This window comes from Corvus brachyrhynchos, unplaced genomic scaffold, assembly GCF_000691975.1.
Source record: "Corvus brachyrhynchos isolate BGI_N302 unplaced genomic scaffold, ASM69197v1 scaffold70, whole genome shotgun sequence".
NCBI lineage: Eukaryota > Metazoa > Chordata > Aves > Passeriformes > Corvidae > Corvus > Corvus brachyrhynchos.
Window position 1 is genome coordinate 2,094,975 of NW_008236217.1, and position 24,937 is coordinate 2,119,911.

At 35.2% G+C, this 24,937-nt stretch overlaps 1 protein-coding gene across 6 annotated transcripts in view; it reads left to right on the forward strand.

Annotated features, from left to right (window-relative positions):
- SIPA1L2 (signal induced proliferation associated 1 like 2) overlaps nucleotides 1-24,937 on the forward strand; it is a 99,422-nt gene that overhangs the window by 35,483 nt on the left and 39,002 nt on the right. For 4 of the 6 annotated variants that reach the window (XM_017745328.1, XM_017745331.1, XM_017745346.1 and 1 more), the window contains exons 5-10: nucleotides 3,650-3,824; nucleotides 7,544-7,647; nucleotides 10,213-10,290; nucleotides 13,880-14,037; nucleotides 15,570-16,146; nucleotides 21,388-21,662. In XM_017745328.1, coding sequence (XP_017600817.1) covers nucleotides 3,650-3,824; nucleotides 7,544-7,647; nucleotides 10,213-10,290; nucleotides 13,880-14,037; nucleotides 15,570-16,146; nucleotides 21,388-21,662 — 1,367 coding nt within the window. The remainder of the gene's footprint in view (nucleotides 1-3,649; nucleotides 3,825-7,543; nucleotides 7,648-10,212; nucleotides 10,291-13,879; nucleotides 14,038-15,569; nucleotides 16,147-21,387; nucleotides 21,663-24,937) is intronic. The other 2 variants (XM_008643286.2, XM_017745342.1) reach the window with 1 other exon arrangement.

Sequence of the window (24,937 nt, forward strand, 5' to 3'; positions counted from 1 at the left end):
TTCACTCTGAGGGTCAGTATGTTCAAGGCAGTATTGAATATGACTGTGTTTGACCTGATCTGAATATTTCCCAAACTCACTAACAGTATTTCCCAAAAATTGGAAATGGAGATTATCCACTGAACTGACCGAAATGATTCTTTAATCATCAGGTCTTCATTTTGAGAAACAGCAATATATAGCACTTCCTTTTATTTTGTGTGATCAGTTCTGAAAATTCAGTCCTATTATTAAATGGGCTGTCACCTGACAAAATGTAATATTAATATATCGTATGTACTGCTTATTGCAAGGTAATTACTTGAACATAGACAGAAAGCTGTGCAAAGAACTGGAATGAGATCCATTCTTGTTTTTAATCCTCTTAGGTACTTAATGCTTTCAGTCTATTAATCAAGTAAATACAAAAAGAGTTATGCTTGGCAACTGAAGGTGATGACTGGTGGAAATACCATGAATTTAAAATATATGAATTATGATCTAGAAGATTAGTACTGTCACCAGAGTGACAGTAGAATTTTGTCTAACAGAGTTTAAACGTTTTCATAGTTCCGTAGCCAACTGAAGACTACTTTGATGTTTTCATTTAATTTTCTACCTGTTTGATAATTTTTCTGTGAAATCTAATATGGATTATGGAGGAAAAATGTGGCTAAATTTTGTCTCTAAAAATGACAGTGGAAACTAGATGTAAATTGGATGGTTGACCTAATTTTAATATATGAAGAACTTACCTTTTCCCAATTTATTCTGCCATACTATGCTGATCATTAAATTTGGCTGTAAATTTGCAAGAAAATTCAACTGTTTATCTGCTACTGTTGTTTTTTTAACCTTTCTCCAACTTCCCCCTAGTTTCCCTTTGTAATTTCTGCTAATGGTTTTTTATTCTATATGCTTTTTGGTTCCCCTCACATCCCCCTAGGGATGTTCACTTCTCTCTAAGCTATAGGATGAAGTTTAAAAAAGACCAAAGAAATTAAGATTGATTGCAGTGATATTTAGTGGCTACTGTGTGTCTAATCTCTTGATACTCTTTTACAGAAAAAAAATCTAAAATCTTCACATGATGAAAGTCAACAAGTTGTTGTTACATGATAAATAATCTGTGCAAAAAGTTGACAAGATGCCAAGATTCAGTAGTGAAGGATTCTGACAAGAACACAATCCTTTTGAGTCAGGAAGACTGCTATGCACCTTCAATATGTATCACATACCCAAGTAGCTAAATGGGTTTAGAAGTTATTTTGTGATGTCACGTTATTAAATTGTTCTCAGTGTAAAATATAACTGAACGTAAAATTTCTGTTTTGGAAATAATGAAATCAGAACCATGTCTGCAATTATTTACTTTAAAAGATTTGAATAAGCATGTGCTACCATTTCAAAACCGGCAGACTTTATCAGTTTTAAATATTCTGATAGTTCTTCATGCCAGTTGAACGTATGACATAAGAAGATCCTCCCAAAGCTCATTGAGTTATTTCTTTTTTAGGCATTGACATTCTAAATGTACCTTGATCTCTGCTTCTGCACAGCCACCATGATCTTGGCTGAGAGTTCTTTTACTCAGGTCTTCTAACTTCATAGTTGTGAAGGGTTCTAGCACAGGGGTAGGAGGTTCAGATTACTGCAAATGAGCTTGCAGCTCGTATAGCAATAGTGGTATTGACAGAATTGACTTCGTACACAATTGTGTAGCATTTACGGCGCTTGTCTGTCCATGAAGTCAAATCCCAGGATTAAGTCATGTCTTGGGCTGGTGAGTTTCACATCCTCCTTTTCAAATACCTTTTACCTCAATGTTTAAACTACGAGGTGTTAGATTGTTTAAGATAGATGTATACTTCACTCCTGTTTGGAATATTATTGATATTCATGAACAAATGCAGGAATGACTGGTGTCCACAGAATAAAGAAGTGTGACTAGACTGAATGTTTTGCCCAGGTGCCTCTTTACTCCTAGTCCTTGTTCCTATTGTTGGTGGCTCAATTTAGCATTTAATTTCTCTACTTGTCAATTCTGGTGTGAAGTCAAGGAAATCAACTTAAATCCCCTGTGGCTGAAGTTAAACTATTTGACACAGGGTTGGTGTAGAGGTGGCAGGATGGTCACCATCATTTTAAGTCTCTGCTGGGATATGTCAAGTAACAGTGCTGTTTCCTATAATCTAATGTTTATATGATCAGTTATCTTGCAGTTTCCTCCATGAATAGTTCATGCTATTTTACTGCTGAATAAAAGGCACCAGTGTGCAATCTGGAACCTTTTGTTAAATACCTAACTCTCCTTAAAATGGGGTCAAGCAAGGAAGCACTCTGGATGGGGATAGCATCTAATGCCAGTCAAAAGGAAATGACGGGAGCAAGCCAGTATCTTAACCCTGCCCTGCTCTACGGTTCATTGGTCTGACTCAGGCAGCTCCTACAGTGCATCCAAAACCCAGAACCCCGCTTTATCTCAGATGGTCATCCCTCCCATTCCACATCAAACTTTGGCACAGCTTCTAGCTCTTCTGTGTTCTAGGCTGGCCAGGTGAAACCTTATTCCTCATTCCTGTCCTTACGAAGCCTGTCCTTTGCTCCTGACAGCTCTCTGGTCAGCAGCATTCTGCCAGAGCAGGTTCCACAAGGGCTCATCCCTACACAAAGCAGTTATCTCCTTACGACTAAGGGGAAGCAGACTGTTGTTGTCACCTTTGCTCTAACAGAAGTACATACAGCCTGTGCATAACATGCATTTTGGACACTAATCCTGAGGTTTGATTAAGAGAGGTCTACAGCCAGAGAGTTGATTTGAGTCATGAATATAGATAAATCTCTGAAGGGAATCTGGTGTGACTGATGGTCTCTGTCAGTTTGTGAAGCTCTAGAAGGTGTCAGTTAAGAATAATGAGACTAATCCATTCACGTGGAGGTTTCCTCTTTGTCAGCTTAAGTGTGCATAAAAGCTAAGAAGACAACAGTCTGCTCAAGGAGTAATGATATCTCCTTATACCTAATGCTTTATAGTTTTTGTACTTTATTTTTGAATAGATGTGATTTATCTGTTTAATGTTCCGTAACTGAGAATCTGTTTAACAAAACTATTTGACTGCAATCTGATTTCTTGCTTTAAGTATACTTTTGAAAATGGGAAATTGTTTTTAATGGTGCATGATTTTATGAGGAAGGCAAAAGATTACATATAATAGAAATTACTTTTCTGAGGGCTTTTTTTAACTGAACTACAGTGAACTTTAAAGGGTAAAAATGAGGGATGATAAACTCACCTTCTTCTAAATTTGAGAAAAAAGACCAATATACAAATATTGTCAATTCAATTTTTCATACTGTAGCATGAAGTAGAGTGTGCTTTTATAGTTAACAAATTGAGAAGTCTTTGTACTGCTTTTATCTGTGTTTGAATAGTGCAAATCCAGTTTTCTTTCAAGAGTTGGAGGGTGTTTTTTGTGGGGTTTTTTTGGTTGGTTTTTTTCTGTGCTGACTAAATTTCCCAAATCAGAACACTTATTTTTTCACTTTCAGATGCCTTCTCTCAGAGGTTATAACAGTGTTATATTTTAATTGTTAATATTTGTTCTAATACTGACTTTCCTTTGCTTCTGTAAATTTTCCTTTTCTTTTTTTATTCAATTTTTAATTTCAGCTGAGTTTTCAACATAAGATTGGTATCCTTTACTGCAAAGCGGGCCAAAGCACAGAAGAAGAAATGTATAACAACGAGATGGCAGGACCAGCTTTTGAAGAGTTCCTTGACCTACTGGGCCAGAGAGTACGGCTAAAAGGATTCAGTAAATACAGGGCTCAGCTAGATAATAAAAGTAAGTTATGTTTCAAGCTATGGGAGAAAGGGTAATTATCCAGCTGATCTTCTAATTGTGTTATCTTTTCATGCTCTTGACTGTGGGTTTTGATTAGTAAGATTATATGGTAAATTAGGAAGATGAGGCATATGGTAAGAGCATGTATCAAACCTTTTCTGAAAGGTCATTTAGTTTTTCTGTGGCATTAGTAGAACTGAAAATCAAAGCAACTTATTTCATTTATTTGCATTTAGTTAAAATCATGCTATGTGAGTAATATTTCCCCAGGTACACTTTAACATCTTGTTCTTTAAAAGCCAATAAAAATATATGTAGTTCAAAATATGGAGTAGTTTTCCTTATTTCAGCTAAACTTTCATCCTTACTTTTACCCAACACACATATTTATGTTTGTATTTGAGGAGCAGTCATGTTTTCTAGTTTCTCACACATGCACAGTAAGCGTGTCATCATTCATCAGCTGATAATTATTCATCTACCTCAGTGCTGTGTTCATACTGCCATTTCTCCAGGTCTTTCAGTTTCCCTTAGTGCAGTAGTATAAAAATTTAATTGTATTGGTTGGGTTTTGTAGCAAAAATAGGAACTGAAGCATTTGTGTTAAAAAAAGTCAGTGATATGTTAACATGCTTCTTTATTAGCAATGTTTTCACTGCCCTTAAATTTAACTTAACTCATTCTTAGTATAATGATGTTTTAACAAGATTTTGACAGCTGATCATATGAGCCATGATCTAAGGGTATCTTGTTATTCATTTACTTCATTTTGTCATATTGTCAAGCTGTCTAAGTACCACATTTATTTACAATCATGTTACTGCCTTTTGCTTAAATCCATGCTTGTTTCACTTTATTAATTCAGGATTTTAGAGACTATTGCATCCTATTTCAGAACAGAATGATAACAAACCATTTTTCAAATTAATTCGTAGAAATACATATTAACCTGCTGTGGATGTCAGACTTCTGGAATGAATTGATAAATAGGGGTGAAAAATTGAAAAGCGTAGGGGGCGTTTGGGTTTTCCATCTTTTCCCCCAATCAGAGCATGACTGAATTCCACCTAGTAAGTTGTACATATGAAAATAAATGCTGGTCTGTCAGGAAATTCAGTTTCTGTATTTGCTGTGCTTCAGTATGAATTTACATTGCTGATTAACATTGTGTATGTATCAGTCAGTAACATGATTTTAATGTTTGATGAAGTCTGTGTGCCATTAACTATATTGTCCTGTCATAGTATGTTCTCATAGTTTGCAACAGGCAGAATGGAATTAAGAGTTCAAACCAAAATAGTCTTCAGTATTATATTAAATGTGAAGTACTGACCTAAGGATCTATTGTTTTTAAATGTAATGATGCAACAAGTATTACTGTTTGTCATATTTAGACTTAGATAATATATTATTCAGACTGCCTGCAGGTTCAGAAGAGTGGAATAATTTAGACTCTGTGAGCTATATTTTTGGCAGCCACTATGTTTCAGTAATAAATCTTGCTTAGTTCTCAGGAGTCAAATTTATTAAGTTTTTATATTCTCAAATGCTTGACTAACTGTGGGGTTTTTCTCTAAAAAGTTTTTTTAAAATTTGTTTATTTAATATTTGGATAATTAATTGGTCCATTTCTCATGTAATAAAGTAGCATATTGTGATGGGTTGACCTGTCTGAAAAATAAGCCCCCACCTCTTGTGTGCTCACTCACCCACCAGTTTGGGAGTTGAGATTAAGAGAGTTTGATGAGCGACGGGAAGAAAGGAAAACAAACCACCCCCAAAAAAACTCCCAAACAAACAAAAACTCTCAAACAAACAAAAAAACCCCAAACAACAAAAACCCACAACCCACCCCTACATCAATCAGCCAACAATACAAGTGATGCGAAGGCAGTGACGTGCCACCTCCCATTAGCTGACTGATGCCCAGCCAGTCTCTGAGCGACAGGTACCATGACAAAGCTCTCCCTGCCCCAGTTTTCCTGCAGAACATGACTTTATAGGGTATGGGATGTGTTTCTGGTCAATTTGACAGGCTGTCCTGGCTGTCTCCTTCCAAACTCTTGGCCACCCCAGCACAGCTGCCAGGGTAGGGGACAGTGTGAGGGGCAGAGAAGCCCTGATGCTGTGTGAGCACTGTTAAGGCACAGCTAAAACATTGGTGTGTTACCAACACTGCTTTGATTACACGGGGAAAACACAGCACCATATGGGGTGCTGTGAAGAATTTTAGCTGCATCCAAGCCACACCCAGTGCAAATGTCAAGAGCATATGGAATATATTAACTATAAACTCTTTTCTGCCCTTCTGCGGTGCAGTTTTAGTGCCATGCAATTCCAAACCCCAAGATAAAGAAATAAGAAAATTAAATGAAACTTTACCAATTCAATACTATATAATTTGTTTAGTATATGTTTTAAAACATATCAATCTACCAGAAATGAGAAAAAAAAAGTATTATTATTGGAACATATTTTGTCTTTCTATCTCTTCAAAACTTTCTAAAATGCCACTGAAAGGTTGAAATGGAATTAGATTTTCAGCTAAGATTTTGAAATAGAAGAGTGCAATAAGATTCCCTTTTTAAAGCAATATTTAAGTAACAAACTTCAGTGGAAATTATGCTTTCTATTTCTTGTGCAACTGTAATATCTGTTACATAGATATTAATAAATAAAGTTAATTTAATCTCATACAGACATAACCGATGCACCCAGTTATTATATGAATGTGCTCCTAATTGTATACACACAAATATTTTTAGATTTAGGGCTGCAGATAAAGAAGTGTATATTTATATACTCTTATATACTTTTAACTGGAGAATTAGCATGGCTAATTGATTCCTTTTCGGAATATAGCTACTGTTTAAAACAAAGCAAAACCCCAAAACCTTAAACAGTGTGTTAAAGAGTGTACTGGAGAATGTTTATTGGTGCAGATAACATAAAATTATCTTAAAAAATAAGTGAACATGGAAAAAGAGAAGAAAAATTGGTAGTTGTCTTGACTCAGTAGGGTTTCCAATAGATATAAATCTTAAACTTTTTAGAAGTTCATTGTACTTACTTAAATAGTCTGTACAAATTGAAGAAAAGGAATAAAAAAGATTAACTTAAAACTACAGTGTGAAACTCATTTACTGTAAACATCACAAAATGCTAACTATTAATAAACTTTCTAAACAAAAGAAATAAAATATTAATTTATATCATATATGAAATGTATTTTAATAATTTTCCAATATATGTATTATGCACATGTTTTATGTTTTAAAAATGTCTGATCTGCAACATGTGTTTTAATGTTGGATTTGAAATAGCCAGTTCATTTTTGGTAAAGTATGGGCTTAGTCAGTTGTCTTTATTAATGTTTAAATAATGAAAACACATATTATATAAAATGTCACACAATTAGCTAAGTGTTTGGGGTTTTTCATGCTATGCCAATATATTCAAAATTAGTTTATTTAGGTCTCAGAGACAGTAAACTCTTTGGGTTTTTTTCTGCAGGACCCCTCTATGTCATAATATGAAACTGAAGAGTAGATTTCTAGCTGATGGAAACGTTTTTGTTCAATTGAAAAAAAAGATATAAATTGCTTAAATAGATTTAAATCATAGCATGCTCTTTTAGGACACTGCTCTTTAGCAGTGTCCTAAAAAGTAGTACAAATGTTCTAATTTACTGACCTTCTTGCAATTAAATTAAATTTCAGCTGATTCAACAGGAACTCATTCCCTCTATACTACCTATAAAGATTATGAATTAATGTTTCATGTATCAACAATGCTACCATACATGCCCAGTAACAGGCAACAGGTATGTTTTTTTAGCTTTTCATTGTAATTTTACATCAGAAATGTTTGACATTGAGTGTTGGGTTTTTTTAATAGTATTGGTTGAAAACTGAATTGTTTTAAAAGAAGTATGACTCAATTATATTTTTTCTTCTTGAAATATTGTAAGACATTAGAAATCTTGTAGGATTTTTATTGTATATAATTCAGGAACTTATCCCATGTACCCTATTTCATTATATTATTAAAGGGCAATATTGCCTCTGGTGGATGAGTTATTTTCAGTTTGGACTGAATTCACATCTTATGTATGTTTTAAACATTGAATGGAATGAATCTTGAAAATAGTCTTGTGGCTAAAATATGCACGTAATAAGGTTTTTAAAACTATTCCACTTAATCCTTGTATTCCAGATATTGAAATGTTTATTAATGTGTGAGCTTAGTTATAAGTTTTAACTGTATGCTTCAAGATATCTGTGAAAACAGAAAACTGCAGTGTATTTTTCTTATTTCTAGAGAATTCTCTTTGCTTATATAATAATTCAGAATGTCTTCAAAGCATTAAGGATGGCTAAAAACCAGCACAGCATCCAAAGTGTGCAGTGCACCAGTAAGGTTACTCTGTCTTGCCTGTCTAAGATATTTCTTGCGACTTAATTAAAACATACAAGCACATTTGGTATAATATATCAGTATTAATGCTTAAAAGAAAGCAGTGGAAGAGCTCATAGATTAGACTGATGGTAGTTTGTAACTTTCTGTGCTGCTACTCTGTGTTCTTCCAGGTATGCAGAAGTAAGTGTTGATTTATTTAGTTAGTTTTGCAATATTCTCACCCTGCCATGCAAGTTACAATAATTTCAGCCGTTGTGGAGGGTTATCATAAAATAAGGATGCTATCTCACTTTGGTTTTGAACAGCACATGAAAGGTGCTTACTGATTGATTGTTGAACCATATGGGAGTTGTATCTTTCGTGTCTATCCTTCGTGTCTATCCTATCAATAGATCTTGTGTGAGGAAAAAGAGATGAGTCAAGGCAGCAAGAAAAAGATAAAAGAAAAGTATTGAAATTATTCAGAAGGGATAAATAAAAATAAAAATGGAAGAAAGTATATAATATATTTATGTATTTTAAATAATCAGTGCATAAAGCTCTGACCAGTTTGAAAAGCTGTTTCAAGTGAAGAGTTAAGACATTACACTTAGGATTTGGTTTAAAGATGTGGTTTAAAGAAACTAAATTAGGAATCAAAAGACAAACTTTTCACCATATGAATAATACAAAGTTTAGATGACTCACTTCTTAAAATGTGTGGCTTTCAGGAGACAGAATGTTCAGCTACATCAGACACTCAACTGTGACATAGCTAGTAATCTAGGGATTGGATCTTCATCACTGATTTCAGATTGTTCTGCTTCTCTAAACTTTCAGTTGCACCTTATTACAAAACAGGATTAATTTAGTAAATACACTAGGAGTTGTTCTGTCTGTAATCAGTCATAACAATTTTTCACTGGAAAGTTCACGTAAATAGGGAAAACTGTACCCTATTAAGAAGATATAATACACTGAATGAGCTTGCCTTAAAAGAATAAAAGTAATATTTTCATGGCAAATCACAGGCACTGACAGTAAATATGGCCTTACTTGGAGTTTATTACTTCTGTTGTCTTTCGTGAATTTTCCTTGTTTGTGAGAACAGGACATCCTCTTGCCATGATCCATTAATTTTCATCGTTTTTTGCTGTTTGTCAGCTTCACTGCTGTGTTGCTCAGCCACCCCCTATTATTGTCCTTTCACTTCTTCCTGTGCCTTCCTTTCATTCTTGTCATTTCCTCATGTGTCTTCCTTTATAGTCAGGTGCTGATTCTTGTGTACAGCAAAACCTTTCAATTTTAACTCCATGGTTTTCCCTAGCAACAAACACTCCTTTCCACAGTGTTTTAGTAAGTTCTCATCATTGTCCCTTTAACAGATTCAATATTTAGCAGAAGCACTATGTTGTTATTCATGGCTTTCTTGGGATCAAAATAATGTGGCAGTTTTCCAAGTTCAAGCTGTATGCCTATCTGAAGACCCACCACATTATTTTTCAGGTGATGAGATCTATCCGCGTTTGCACAGCATGTACACTGTCTTAATGAAACGTGACAAGTGCACCCAAATTACCAGAATTTAGCCAGCCTTAATGTGCAAAACAGATCTATAATAACTGTTTATTTTTTTTTTCTCTTACTGTTTAGTTCCAAAATACATAATGAAGTCTCTTCAGGGTTTGGCTCACTGCATACCCAAGTGAGGGGAAGTTAGAGGCTACGGTAATTTTCCCTTTAGGTTATGTTAGGAATGAAGCTCCCCATTCAATACTTATTTTCTGCTAGCATATTATGTATGTACTGGCTGAGGTTGTTGCATCCTTTCCCTATGTCCCTTGTTTGGTAATGACTGGGCAAGGTATTCAGCCACTCCTCATAATGTACAACAGTAACCTTCAATGAGCAAGCACTGAGCATTGCTTGTGTTCCAAAGACCTGAGAGCCAAAAATAGGCCGCGCCAGAACTGTTTGTTGCTTCTTCCAGGATATAACTACGCCCTGCTTGGTCCCTGATCAGGACATCCCTCTAGTTTTAGAACCAGCAGGAGATCCAAAGAGCAAGGTAATTTTTATTTTGGCTGCAACATAGGTTGGGAACTTTGAAGTCAGCTGCTCCTCCCCTAGGACAGAGAAGACTACCAGCCCTGGTGTGGCCAGTTCCTTTTCCTTTATTGGCCTTTTCTTCAAAGCAGTTCAAGGCTTTCCCCTTTAAACTTTACCTTTGCAGTGTCCCTTTCCAAATCATTCCCTTGCAAGTTACCCATTCACACATTTGCAGTCTGCTTGTGTACACGTGGTCAGACCTGATTAATCCAAATCAGTTCAAATAATCAGTTTTCACCTGGTTTTATGAAAACTTATAAATGAAACAGATATGCAATAATGAAATAAGCTTGTTGCATTTAAACTGCTGTTAAAATAGTTGGGTAACAAGACCTATGGTTATACCGAACTCAGTTTAACCAGATCTGTCGAAAGATCTTTTGCCATTCATTTCTGGTTTTGGTACTGGCTAAGAACACAAATTGAAAATAAAACTTTTGGAAGCACTTATTTTAGAAATGTACTAAAATAAGTTTTACATTTTTCTTGTTTGACTCTTAACACTTCATCATTTAATTGAATGAGGAGTATATTTCACTGCTATTTCAACAAGAATTCCTTGTTGTTTTGCAGTTTGACAAAGCAATTCTACAGAAGTGGGTAGATTTTTAAGGCTGAGCAAAAGCTGTAAATATGCTAAGTTTTAAGACAGTTTATTCCTTCAGAGATGCATATCTGAAAATTAAGAATTGAGTCACCAAAATTTGAGAATTAATATAATAACTATCATTTAATGCAAATAATTTTAATCGAATGGATTCTGCTTTTCTAACATATTTTCATTACTGGACTCCCCTTTTGTCTCTTGTACTCTTACATAACACTTCACTGATTTCCTTTTGGCTGCCTATCATACTTGATTAGGTTTATTTTCAAATTCTAACATGACAATGATGCCTCCTTACTGTAAGTAATTCTCTGTGATCTCTGCACCCAGTTGAGATTTCCTATTGTGCTTGACATTGTCATGAGACTCTTGAGAGTATGTTAGAAAGGCAGATTAAAAAACATAATTGTACAACATCCAAAAACCCCAAACCTGAGCAGACCTCAAAATGAGAGAGGAAGGGGAAACTGAGAACCTGAAAAAAACCCAAACAAACTAGGAGGTAAAAATCTAGGTTTTAAAATGGAAACTAGAAAAGGGTTTCTCATAGGTCATTTTGCTTAGTTCTGGTTTCCTTCAATTCCTTTTTCATTTTCAGTATGCCATCCTTATCTCACATTTCCCAGACAAGTATGCATTCCCTCCTTCTTCTCCATTCAATACTTTATTCTTTTCCTGTTCCTTTATCCTATCCAGAGCACTTCTTTCCATGTTCCAGATCACCCCAGTTTAATTCTCCCCCCTTTAGAAGTTCTTTGCATTATGATCCTCTGTACACAGCCACAATTGTGCTTTGCCTTTGCATTGTGTTGAAGTTGACTGACCACTTTTGCATGACAACTATTTATAAGTGTTACACTGGCTTTACTTTAAATTGAAGAAGTCACTAAGATCTCTACAATCTTGGTAAGGTTCTTAAAAATAATGACCTGTCTTCCTATTTCTGTTTTTGTGCCTTGTAGAGGTTTCCACTCTTGAAAAATATCCTAGGGATAGGATATGGGAACTGCCATACTTTTGAAAAGTTGTTTGCTAGTAACATTTCAAACACTTCTAAAGCTTACCTCCAATTAAATGAATGTTATTCTTGCTTAAGCTATGTATGATGGCAAGTAGAACCTCCTAAAGGGGTCTACAAAAGCAGAAAATATTCTTGAAAACAGTGATTGTCTTGAGAAATAAATATAACTTTAAAGAGGATTGCATTCTCATTTTTATAATCTGCTCTGTAGAAATGTCTAGGCATATACCACTATAGCCAGAAAGAGTAATTGAGTGGTATAACAAGGGCAGAAATTAATCACCTTGTACTTCATAATTGGAAGGTTGCTTACAAATTTAACTCAGTTGTAAATTCCAACCTGTGAGGTAGTAATAATTTCCAAACATTAACTTGTGCTGCCCTACTATGATCTAATTGTATGGCTCACTAGATAAGCAAATTAAAGTATCCCTGACACAATTCTGTGATCAGTTCCTCGTAGTGTGCTTCTATATGCTACAGGTTGTATATCTTAAATGGCTAAAATAACCAGTTATTTTCATTTTAGTCTTAAAAACCTGAAAACTTGACTGAGCCACAGGGCTTACCGAATACTGTTTTCTGTTCCTTTGTCTGTTGTAAAGTTTCATAAGAAGTCTTATTTCTTTACCTGTACTTGAGATATTGTTTATGTTTAAATTAATATGGATATACTGAGTGTTTTAAAATTGTGGCTTTGGCCCTTCTTACTACCTTCAGAATATCATCCTTTATGTTATTTTAAGAGCTATAATGAAACATACTTATGGGTTCCAGGCTTTAGCATGTGCAACTTTGCTTTTTATTGTTGGTAGCTGAAATACTAACTTTTAGTGGAACTGGGAAAATGCAGCAAAATACCCTTATTAGAAAGATTCTGTTCCATGAAATCACCTTGATAGAGAAATTTTTACTTGCTCTCTCATAAAGTTTTCAAATAAATTTATTCTTATATCCTTTTTAGTTACACATGAGCTAAGGTACACTTAAAGTGTTTGTGTGCTATTGACAATTCAAGATCTTTGGCAGATTTTGGGTAAATATTTTAAATGTAGCACATAGTAGACTACTTTTTTTTGTCTGTTAATATACAAAATTTGAAAGTGACAATATACTTCCATAAGGAAAGTGAACTTCATTTTACTGTGTCATTTTGTTGAGTTTTTTTAGGAGAAAGAGTAGTATCCCTTATTGACAGATATAGTCTGTAATTCTTACTAAATTTTAGCCTATAAAAATGATTTAGTACTTTAAATTAGTTCTTAAATATATTTTGATGATAAAAGCTACTGATTACAAGAATAAGTTTTTAATTAAAGACTTCCCAATAGCTGTTGTTTCTCTGTGAGTCTTGGCTCTGTTCCTCAAGCATGCAGTTGTTAACATTTGTGATGGGTATTCATGATAATAGGTTTTTTTAAAATAAGATCATAATATTAAGGGCAATATTTAATAGTATTGCAACCCGGAAAATAAAGTTTTATTAAGACATAGAAGCATATTTTTAATGTACAGACAAACATTACACTGTAAAGAGGGGACTGATGTACAGTTTTCTGGATAGTGAGAAATGTCAAGTGATGCAACGCTTTTTTATTACTGAAGTGATGCATTGGTAAGAATAAGAGAAATACATTTTTCTCATAGAATAAAATTGAAATGAGCAGAAACTATGGAGAACTAGTGTGGGGGTGTGAGAGAATTCACTAGTGTTTTTGTGAACTTAGCCCAATTTCTTTTCTCTATATTTTTGCAGTTCTGATATCCTTTATATGTTGTTATCCATGATACAATAAAACTTATTTCTGAAAAATTATGCTTTATTTTTATTGGTTTCACTTGTTTGGGTTTTTTCTAAGATGATGAAATTGTGATTTTTTAAAAAATTAACTAATTTTTCAATGCATGTTTCTTGTCTAGCTGCTAAGGAAAAGGCATATAGGAAATGACATAGTTACGATTGTCTTCCAAGAGCCAGGAGCACTTCCTTTTACTCCAAAAAATATTCGTTCCCACTTTCAACATGTATTTGTCATAGTCAAAGTGCATAATCCTTGCACTGAAAATGTGTGTTATAGGTGAGTATAGCCTTATAACTATTTAAGTTTGTTACTGAGACTACAATGGAACTGTGTTTTCTCGCTGTTTTGTGTTTCTTATAGATATTATGTGCACAATTTTAAAATTTCTGCTGCAGTTCCTGTGAATTTGAAACCCGAGTGTCTCCCTTGCACACATCTAGAGTTATGGATCTGCAATTTGCAGAACTCCATGTTGCTGATTTATGGCCACAAAATGTGGATATAACAAGTTAATAAAAATAAGATTTGCAGACAGACCAATAAAATTAATTTAGAATTTGTATTGCGCGTTTCCTTTTCTTGAAGAAAGTAATTTAAAGTATTTCAGAAGGCCATTGACCTGTATGAATCCCTGAGTATGACAATATGACACCAGGATGAGTCATAGCCTTTAAGCACATGCATGAGGACTTTTGGAGTATGGAAAACCATTATAAATTTCAGATGATTTTAACTCTCACATTGAAGTCACTGCATCATGAATTTTAGCCAGATAACCAAGGTGGAAACACAGTTGTGAATTAGTTGGGATTTGTGCAAATAGTGATAAAGACATGAAACATTATGACGCAAGTTTATGCATAAATGTTATTTATTCATTGTACAGAATGAAATTAAAATACATCATGAGAGTGGGTCATATTACTATCTTTTAGCTACCTACTAGATCTTAAACTGTATTTTAGAACGTGAGTTTGTTTTGGTAAGTGTTTTGTGTTGATTAATACATACATTTCCTAAGTTATATTTTTCTTACTATTAAACTATATCTGTCATCCCAAATGTGACTGTATTTCAGTCAAACAAATAGTAGTTTTATGTACTGTGTACAGTATTTTGAAATATTTTTCTGTTGAAATGTGTTACGTATATCTCAATTAGAGGTATAATTGTATCAATTAGGAAATATTCCTATTCTCTTACATTTTGCTGTGAACTGTCTAGATCAAGAATTGCAAGTGTCTTCCAATTTTATGAACATAGAGTAGGCAGCTTAAACAGGTGGAGAATGCTCCATTATAGTCACATTTGACACCAATATTTTTTCACTGAATTCACACTTCATTGTAGAAAAAGATTTGAGGATAAAAATTAATTCTGTTTCTATTTATAAATTTCTTAGTTTTAAGATGATGCAACTGAGTGACAGCTGAAAATTATAGACTTACATAAAAATAATTTTTAAAAATACTTCTCTCATTTATTTCTCACAATGCCTTTTTATATTTATTCCATTAAGGAAGGGAGACATTGACATCCTAAGAAGTTGTCTTTGATATTTTTTGTTTTAATAAGATACATTCATAATGTCCTTTATATATTTAAAAGAAGAAAGCCTTTTCAAAACAGACAACCCAATCAGTTTTCTTTGATGTGTCTGAAATGTCTGCAAAATTGGCATGTCAAAGCTGTACTCAATTGTGTAAATGGATTGCAGAGATCATAGTTCTGCTTATCATCTGATTTTTTTTTTCCTAGGGAATTAATAATTTTGTTGTGGTTTTTTGTTTTGTTTTTTCTATTTCCAGTGTTGGTGTTTCACGATCAAAAGATGTTCCCTCATTTGGTCCACCCATTCCCAAAGGAGTAACTTTCCCCAAGTCTGCAGTCTTTAGGGACTTCCTTTTAGCCAAAGTTATTAATGCTGAAAATGCGGCACATAAGTCGGAAAAATTTCGAGCCATGGCCACAAGGACACGTCAAGAGTACTTAAAAGATCTGGCAGAAAACTTTGTTACCACAGCTACAGTGGATACTTCAGCCAAGTTCAGCTTTATTACTTTAGGGGCAAAAAAGAAGGAAAAAGTGAAACCAAGGAAAGATGCACATCTATTCAGTGTTGGAGCAATTATGTGGAATGTGATTGCCCGAGATTTTGGCCAGTCTGCTGACATTGAATGTCTCCTTGGAATCTCCAATGAGTTTATCATGTTGATTGAAAAGGAATCAAAAAATGTTGTGTTTAACTGCTCCTGCAGAGATGTTATTGGATGGACATCTGGATTAATGAGCATCAAAATATTTTATGAAAGAGGAGAATGTATTCTTCTGTCTGTAGCAGATAATTGTACTGAAGACATCAGAGAAATTGTTCAAAGACTTGAAGTAAGTACAGTTTCTAAACTGGAATTCTAGTTTTTTTTATGAACAGTTATTTGTCTACATCTCCTTTGAGATATAATTAAAAATGTTCTATGTTTATAGTTCAGGAGTGTTTTCAGTCTTCAGAGGGCATTACAAATAGTAATCTTCAAAACAGCATGTGAGGTAAATGTTATCAACCTGTTTTTCAGGGGTAAGGATTCAGATACCATTAATCTGATTACTTGCCCAAGGCCATGGATGGTCCCAGAGTTGAAATCAGGACTGAAAAGCTTTTGCCACCTCTTGCTGTAGCCTGTTCTCAAATCACACCCTTGTAGGTAGAAATATCATTAATTAAAAAATAAATAAAATCTTAATGTGTAAAATGTACTTTGACTTTTTGTAATAATGCGTGAGAACATTAGTGGAAAATATTTTGTAAGTGATTCTGCTGATTTATTCCTCTGTACTGAGAAAGTGCAGGAAGTAAAGGAAACCAGACCAAGTAATGCCAGTTTTAACAGCTGACTGGATAAAGTTTTTCAGGCACTTGATGACCCTGTCAGTACTACTGTCATGCAGTCAGTACAGATGAAATGACAGGAGCTCCAAAGCAAAAGTGCTGATGCATGTAGTGGTTGCAGTTCACTCTTTGATCTTAATTTAAGTGATTTAGATCGTCTTAGGGTTCTCTTCTACTAGAAAGCTCAGCACTGAAAAGAAATCCCTCTGCTTACAGTTTTCACGCTGGAACAGATGGATTGCAGCTGATGATTTAGGGCCTCTCTAGTACTGCAGTCACATTTAGCATTGCTCAATATCGTTGCCTAAATAATAACTTTCTTCCAAAGTACAATTACTGTTTCAAGAGGTGATTGTCTTTAAACTCTTCTTGCCACTGCTATATTATCCTTTTCAATTGAAGCCTTCAGTTTCACGTTCCTTAGACAGATATTTCCCTTCTAGAAAATAGTGCTCCCATTAGGTCTTGTTAACCGAACAATATAAATTTCCTAACACAAATGGAAAACAAGATTTAAAGTTCTAGTGAAAACTGCTCCTGTCATCAGTGACAATTTTTTCTGCTGTTTTTCGCTTACTCGGTTTTGCAAAACATGGAAATAGTGCATGTTGCCGAAGACGGATCTTTAAGATTTGGTAATTAAAAACACAAAATTAAAAGTTTATCTATGTTTACTTGAAGATTTTCTCTTTTTGTAGTCAGATTTGGGGTTAAATAATGAGAAATTGGTTTCAAGCCTAAAAGTTTGCGTCAGATATTATGAAATTTACCTGAATATTATCTTCAAGTATCTATTCCAATGAACTCTGACTGCCTTCTTTATCCCTGCCACCTATCCAACCTTCACTCTAATTAAAAGAGTTAACTATTTATTTTAGAACAATTTTTGTCCCTGTTTCTTGCCTCATCTTTTTCTCCTTTTCCACTGCTTCTTCCTCTCTTTTGAAAGCTGGATATTGATATTATTTTCTGGTTGTTTTATAACATTGAATGCTTTCTACAGTCCTTACATACATTTGTATGTATACATTAGAACCACTAAAAATTATTTAAAACTCTGATGCCACACTTTATGCGCATACTTTAAAAACCTTACAAGTGTCTCAGAACACATCTAAGGTTAACAACCACATGTGCCAGCAGATGCTAAACATGAAAGCTCAAACTCCATTGTAATATCAATCTTCAGTGGCCAGATGATTAACCCTTTTCAGTCATGAGTTAAAGCATTTCCTAAAACCAGTGAGCAGAACATTGTAATTACTAAATGAAATTGTCAAAGAAATTACTAGACTTTATTGCCTGGACTTAAATCATGCAGGTAAAAAGGACACCTATCTGAATATCCAGATTAAGAAAAGTTGTAAAAAGCTAGCTGACAGCATGATTTTAGTTTGAACTGAAACAATTGTTCCAGGACTGAAAAGAGAGCTGTGACTTGTCAGTCTAGACAAATTTGTATTTGTGGGGAGAATATCTAGTTATAGAAAGTAGAAAGAGCAGCAAACTATAGATTAACTTGGAGGGTTGTGTTGGAGGGCAGGAAAAGCAGTGGTTTTGAGCTTTAGGATAACAGAGAATGGCAGAGTGATAAAAGATGAAATGGGAACACTGAATGGATCTTTAGACGAGAATCTGAGTTGACAAAATTTCCTTAGTATCCCGTATATTAAAAAAACCTCTTCACCTTCTTCGTGGCACTTAGAGGATCTCTGTCTTTTAACTTTATCTGTTTTAAGTACATTTAGAGAATCCAGCTCTTAGTTCATTTGTGGTCACAAGATCAGTGAAGCTGCAACCGAGTCAGCAGAATGCCATGTTTCGAAGTGGAGCAGCACTGTGTTTAATGTGACATTATTATGTAATATGCAGTGTTACCTTTTAGGAATATACACTTGGGGAAGACTAGATCTCCTGCAATACTTCCCACTGGGAATAGATGAGTCTTTGGCAGGAATCTTTATCTTTCTTATCTTTTAACTTTTAAATATTTAACTAACTTGAAGAAGAGATTTTGAGTGCTTTGAGTTGGGGAAATCCATACACTTTGCTGGTGCATTCATTTTGCAGTATTCTATAATTGTGACATAATGATAAAGAGGTGTCAGCCCCCAAAAAAGAGTATTATGTAGCTTAATAAGGATAAAATTCCATCCCTCAGCTGGGCTGAAGACTGTAATAGCATGTTCTTTTCACTGCATGACTAAATGTGTATTTTAAAAATTTGTGACAGAAGTATAGCTAACAAAGAGCTGAAAATTTCCTTTTCACTTATCTAGTTCACAAATTATGAAAGTCTTATTGAAATTTAGTCATGACTGAAGGGTTGAAAATAAAAGAGCTAGGTTAACAATATGTTAAAGTTTTCAGTATGCTATATGCACAGTTATAAACACAGTGGAAAGTTCTATTTAAAAAGGAAAGTTTCTAAAATATACCAAAACCTCAGAGCAGAAAAATGACAAAGGAAACAGGTGCTTTGTTTTTGTTATGAAAACCCAGAACCTGACTTTGTAAACAAGGCCTCCAGAGTACATTTTGGACATCTCAAGAATGACTTTCACATTGTAGTTTTGAAACCTACATCTGGAGAAGTAACTGGAAAGATTATGAATGAAAGTTCTGCAGTTCAACTCACCTAAATTTTCCAAGCAATAATTCTCAGAATATCAGATCCTTGCAGTATCTTCAGTATTTCACAGTTCACAGAAGATTATCCCTTAATGAATGAGGGCTAGTTGTATTTCATTACCTCACAGGTTAAAAGCATGAGCATACACCAGCTTCCTCAGATCAGCAAAGTTAAAATAACTCATAGGTTTGTGGAACTTGGGTCTCATGTGTGCAAATCCTAATTCTTTCTGCTGAGTGACAGATACCCATATAGAAGTATTCTGTAAAGAAAACAGCACTTTGAAACTTACTAAGGTACCAAATCTTGTGACATTCAGTCATGACCAAGTTGCAGGCATGACCAAGTTGCAGGCACAAAGACTAGAAAGTATTTCCAGTCAGCCATTGGATTGGAAAGGGAGTAAATATTAGGACTTTCATCCCTGACTCTATAATAATTGTGGGCAACAGATCAATCTAAACAGGAAAAGTGCAAAAAAGGAAGCTACAAAAGTATGCTTTGCTATGTGTGAAGTTCCTTTGTCAGTGATGGAGGCATGCTTTTGTAATTATTACCAGTGAAGGAGACAGTCCCATCCCTTCCTTGCCTGCCACCTCTTTGGAACACTGTTTTGAAAAGCACCCTGATTTTTCAGCTGTACCTTATCCTGCTCTGTCTGCATGGCTGCACAAGTGCTATTGCAATACAGGGGACAGCACAGGGGCAGTGGTGTCTTGTGTCAGTTTAAACCTTCTGTGAAACCTCATCGAGTCAACTGCCTCTGACTCGGGTGCTGGAAGGAGTGGTTTTGTGACAGCTGTACCCCGCCACAGTGCAACATCTCATGAGCTGTACAGTCCTGCTCCCTCATCATGCAGCCCTGAATCAGGTTAAGCCATTCTGCTGTGGCAAGCACACTATAAACTAGTAAGCTAGCCTGCCTGGATTCTGGCTCAAGCTGGCAATGGAGAGCAAGAGTGACTTTTCCAAAATAGCCTCCTGAATAAAGCTATAAAACAACCTTTGCAGAGATTTATCTGGCACAGCTGACAGTAAAGGACACTAGCCTCCTATCTTAAGCTCCTTTAATTAAATGCCCAAAATGGGTAACTAAATGCTCAAACTGTGTGTTTTTGTGATGCACACTAAACCCAGCCATAAACAGCATGAACACCTTTGTGGAACAAGGTATGGTGTGCCATGGAACTGCTCTTAGTGTAGCATGACCTTGGGAAGATCCCTTGATCTGTATTGTAACATATGCATCTCTAAAAGGCAGGTATTTGCCTTGGTGGAGTGTTTGTGGGAGATCTTTGATATGCACTACAAAGATCTTTCATATGCACTACAAAGATCTTTGATAATGTTGCATAGTGGTTAAGATTGTGTTCTAATTGTCCTAATGAAGCTAAGTACATACTGGCTTTGTGACACCGACAAAAGGGAAGGCTGGGGTAACTCTCAAACTTCCTTGTAATACAGGCTTGAATTTTGTCTTCTGCGTGTGGTGCAGTATCCCAGCTTACTTGTTGTATGATCATGTTTTACATGAAAAAACTGTTGAGAACTTGTTTCACAGTCTATAGAAATGAACCTGCTTAGCAAAATCTGAATTTGAGGGGTTTTGGTTACTCTGTATAAAAACAAAACTACTTTTCATTGAATATGAGGAAAGTAATTTTTTTGTATTCTAAGTTTTCCAGTGACAAGAAAACTCTCATCCCATTTTAGTAATATCCTCATCTGGAGATGATGGTAGTTAATCTGCCTATGAAGCAAAATAAATTAATACTTTCTTCATTGCTATTTTCCTGAGGAAAACAAGCTGCTAGAACTGAAGCACTTCACTCAATTTGGCTCATGTTATAGCTCGTGTTTAATACTGTTTAATACTGAGTAAGTAATTGACAGGGTTGTTTTGTATTTTGAAATATTTTTAGCGTCATGAAATTTTTTATTCCTTTTGTTTTATGTAGAAACCTTCATTCAAACATAAATGTTAAAATAATTTCATTTTAGTGTATTAAAGATACTTAATATCCAGCCATACGTGACCTTATAGTGTTTGTAAACAGATGTGTCTGTGTGCCCTGACAATCACGTTAACGATCTGGTGCTTCTTTAGATAGTGACCAGAGGATGTGAAACCACGGAAATGACCCTGCGGAGGAATGGGTTGGGCCAGCTTGGATTCCACGTGAATTTTGAAGGGATAGTGGCAGACGTGGAGCCCTTTGGTTTTGCATGGAAAGCAGGCCTACGGCAAGGGAGCCGCCTGGTTGAGATCTGCAAAGTGGCTGTGGCAACTCTGACTCACGAGCAAATGATCGACCTTTTACGCACATCGGTGACAGTAAAAGTGGTGATTATTCAACCACACGAGGATGGAGCGCCCAGAAGGTAACCAGCAGCCTTCTCAACGCAACATTTGTATCTGGGTTTTTTTCCTCTGCTCCTGCTTAAATGATGGCTTTTATTGGAGGCCTTCAGTAAACGGATATTGTCTGTCATGTTGGGTGATAGTATTATTGAGGGTCTTAAAGCAATCTTAGCCCCAAACCCCATATTGACTTGTTACAAAAGGTAAAATAAGATCCTACAAGAAATTTAATGGACAATTTAGTTTTGTATTACTTTAAAAGGGCAGGAAGTAAACTTTAGTGTGTCATGACCAAGCTGTTCTGAAAGCTGATGTTACTTCTTTTCTTCCATAGGAGAGTTTTATGTTCATGCTGAATTTAAAAATGTGGAATCCTTCTTATAAAATTGTACCTTGTCTTTGTGATTTCTCCAATTCCTGACTATTGAAAAATATTTGTTTTACTTTTTTCTTCTATTGAAATTTAACGAAAATAGTGAATTACTGGGTTCTGGACATATATGGTACCAAGTACCAAGTACCAAGTCCTACTCACTTTCTACAGAAATCTAATTTCTTCACATTAAACAGTGAATTCCATCAATGGGTTTATCATTTAAAGCAGAGAAATCTTGTTGCAACTTGAAATATATGCTCACGCTCAGGGAAAGACAGTAAAAAAAATCATTACAGTGACTGTGTCAGTGTTTTCAGGAATGAGATGCGTTTTACTTTCATCAGTGTTCCTTTTTTGGTGACAAAATACATTTTTCTCCATCTTTAATATCATGAGGCAGAGAAGTAGGAAAAAATCAAAACTTTGTAACAGTGTGACTTTATTTCTCACTCTCCTTGCCTAGTCAGTGTTAATTTGGCTCATTCTAAATGAGAACAGTATCAGAGTATATTTAATTACTTCTCTTCTTGTAGCAGGCCAACTTTAAATCTCTTGTTGATTTTTAATTCAACAGAAAAAACATTAGATGTGTTGCTTTTGGCAAGACAACAAGCAATAAAATTTTACGTAGCGTGCAGCACTGTGAAGTCAATGCCAACTGTATGCGAATGCTGTTTAATTGGTGGCAATTCTCCAAGCAGTCATTGGCCTGATGTATGACACACAAGGGCTGTCCCCTGCCTCAACCTGCATGTTGATGCCTCCCTTTCAGAACAAAATGCCTGTGAATGTAGAATACCACCGTTTTGCTTAGTTGGATAGAAATTTGCAATTAAGCCTCTCTTTGCTTAGCTTTGCTATTCTCACCATCTGCTTCTGGGTATGAATTTTCACTGACTTGTTTGGTATACATTTCCAAGCTGTTTACAGAATATGAGCCTAATGAGCTGATCCTACTATATTGAAGGTAGAAATGTGTATTTTATAGGCCCTGATAGAAAAATACATACTGTATGAACTGTTTATATTGTCTTTGATATAAATCTTCTTCTAGAGGTAAAATGTTTAAATCCCAGATCAGTGTGATACATAGCACCCAAGTCTATGTGTAGGAGGAGTTTGAACTGAGTGTTAGCACACTGGGAAAAATCTGCAAAAGCTGCTCCTCTTTATAATTTTGAGCATTTTTAAAACTGTGACTAATTACTAAGAAAAATGAATTTTTTTTAAAACTATGTGTCTGTTCTAAAATTTTTTAAAAAGCATGTTTTAAGTTCTTTTTAGCTTTACCTTTCTAGTATATATATATTAAAAAGAAATGTCTCTCTGTCTCAAATACCAATTTCCCACTGAAACAGAGAGCTGCTCATTTTCCTGTTTATATCCCTAAAAATACAATTAGTGACTTCGATTGTCCAGTCTCTGGAGGGTTTTGAGCTTGCCTTTTTGCAATGTTTATAATCTAAACAGAGCAGACAGAACACCATTGTAGGTGTTGTGTGACAAGTCTGAGAATTTCAGTTGACAAATATGATCTATGACATCGTAAAATATATTAATGAATGAGGGGAAAGAGGAGAGGGCAGAAAGCGATAAATTATATAAATTTGGGGAAAAAAAGATAGCCTATCACTGCTACTTACTAGTTAAAACTTGTGCAAATCCATCTCCCTGTTTGCTACTCAATTGCTTCTCTTAGCCTTCTGCAGGTTCTTGTCACAGAAACAGAGAATAGTTGAGGTTGGAAAGGATCTCTGCAGCTTTTTGAGTCGAGCCCCATTGCTCAAAGCAAGGTCAGCTAGAGCAGACTGCTCATGGACATGTTCACTGGGTTTTGTATATCTCCAAGGATGGAGATTCAACCATTCAATATTTCAATTTCAGTATGCAATCATCCTTTCAGTAAGAAAAGTTTTTATGTTTACTTACATGGAATTTCCTGTACTTCAGTTTTGCACCTTGCCTTCTGTGTTCTCACTGGATACAACTCTTAAGTCTGTCATCTTTTTTCCTTATCACCCCATTAGATATTTTATACACATTGATAAAATCCCTCCTGAGCCTTTTCTTTCCCTGGCTGAATGATCCCAGCCCTCAGCCTCTCCTTATGATTCAGATACTCTCAGCCCTTAATTGTCTTTGATCCTTTGCTGGATTTGCTCCATATGTTCATGTCTCTCTTGTACTCTGGTATCAGGTTTACTGAGAAATTTACAGGCAGTAGTTCTGGACATAAAAGGGGAGTATCTGGAGAACTAAAATCTATTTCACCTTCATTTGACAAGAAATGTCACTGTCCATGGAGAGTCTATGCATGGCCAAATAGGATAGAATCAAGCCTCTGTGAGTGATAGCAAACACATACCTGTGATAAACATTTAAGGCAGGTGTGACAGTTCATCAGGAGAGAACTTTTTTGTATCAAGTAACTGTAATAATTATCAAATAACACTCAAAGCTGACATACAGATATTCCTGTTACATTTGGGGGTCCATCCATCCTTGACCCATACATTACACGTGTCTAGGGGAATGATGGTTAAAAAGCAGGAGAAAGCTTTACATCTATGCTACAGTAATTATTGCTTTTATTCACAGCTGGGTTTAGAGGTTTCCTGCTAAGAAATGATGCATCAGACTATCTGATATATGTAGGAAAAAATATCTGGAGGCTGAAATAAGTCCCTTGAAAGTTTGTCTCATCCTACAGAGTATATGATCTTTTGGCAGTTGGGTAGGCTTTTCTTCTCTGTATTTCAACCTGATTTCTCAGAGTACATACTGGTGGTTTGTTCTTTTAGGTTTTTTGGGGTTTTTTGTTTTTTAACCTAAATACCATAATCTAGGGTTTCAAGTTCAGCCACTAAGATTTTTCCCCCAGTGCATGGATATAAAAATACATTCATCCTTGTTTCTAAA